The sequence below is a fragment of the Charadrius vociferus genome, unplaced genomic scaffold (assembly GCF_000708025.1).
Source record: "Charadrius vociferus isolate BGI_N301 unplaced genomic scaffold, ASM70802v2 scaffold497, whole genome shotgun sequence".
NCBI classification, from domain to species: Eukaryota; Metazoa; Chordata; class Aves; order Charadriiformes; family Charadriidae; genus Charadrius; species Charadrius vociferus.
In genome coordinates this window covers 31,803-32,786 of record NW_009649182.1, presented here as the reverse complement: position 1 = coordinate 32,786, position 984 = coordinate 31,803, and the positions used below count along the sequence as shown (strand labels likewise).

General features: G+C 58.8%; 1 protein-coding gene across 1 annotated transcript in view; it reads right to left on the bottom strand.

Moving 5' to 3' along the window:
* Positions 1-984, bottom strand: part of LOC104289681 (IgGFc-binding protein-like) — a 26,399-nt gene that overhangs the window by 10,085 nt on the left and 15,330 nt on the right. Inside the window, exon 12 of the mRNA XM_009888668.1 lies at positions 708-964. Within this exon, the coding sequence (XP_009886970.1) occupies positions 708-964 (257 nt within the window). The remainder of the gene's footprint in view (positions 1-707; positions 965-984) is intronic.

Here is a 984-nt window from a genome sequence, read left to right as displayed (position 1 = left end):
TGGTGGCTTGACCACCTCGTGGCAAGCCTTGAAGGGTCCCTGGAAGGTTTTTTTGATGAGCCCGCAGTACTGGTTGCCCCCGTAGAGCTCTTTTTTCTCCTCCTCGCACACGGGGCAGTTGCCTTCGCAATAATCCCAACAAAACGGATCGTCGTCTTCGGGGACTTTCCAACCTTCCGCCCAGGCCACCACGGCGGCCACGGTATCGCCGTCGTCGCCGCTCTGGGGGACATCATCTTCGGGCTTGAGGTTGAAGTCGCCGCAGAGGCCGCAGGTGTGTTTGTAGTAGCTGCTGGGGAGGTCGATGAGCAGATGCCACGTCCAATCGTACGTCACCCGCAGCCCAAAATCCGTCTCCAGCACGGCGCTGAGCCCGCTCTGGAAGACCCGCACCTTGCCGTCCTCCAGGCTCACCGGGAGCCGTCAGCACGAGTTTGGGCTTCCCCCAAAGGGTAGAAAACCACCGCAGGTTGACACCCCACCGCCCCCTCCCCGGCGAGGCAGCGGACTCCCGGCGTCCCCCAACATTTCAAAACTCCACGTTACGTTTCATCTGATTTAGCCAAAAAAAAAAAAATTATATATATATATAATAATAATGGCGGCCCCGGGGAGCAGGAAGAGGCGTTGAACGCGATGGAGGAGACGGATGAAAAAAAGGAGGTGGAAAAAAGGCCAATTTCTCCGTCCGTGTTGGGCCAACTCACCCTGATTTTGCCCACTTCCCTCCGGTGGATGGAGACGTGTTGGCCGTAGACCTTGACGTTGGCCAAGCCGACGTAGGAGACGGATTTCACCCCACCCCGGATGTCGTTCTTGCCCTCCACCACGAAGGGCACCAAGCTGGTGTCGTTGCCGCAGGATTGGGCCATGGTGTAGGTGCAGGTGCCTTGGAAGTCGAAATCGAGGCCGTCGAAGGTGTGGTAGTGGGGGTCCCCCCAAGCCCAGCAGGTGGCAACCAGGGCTGGGGCACACTTGGCGTGG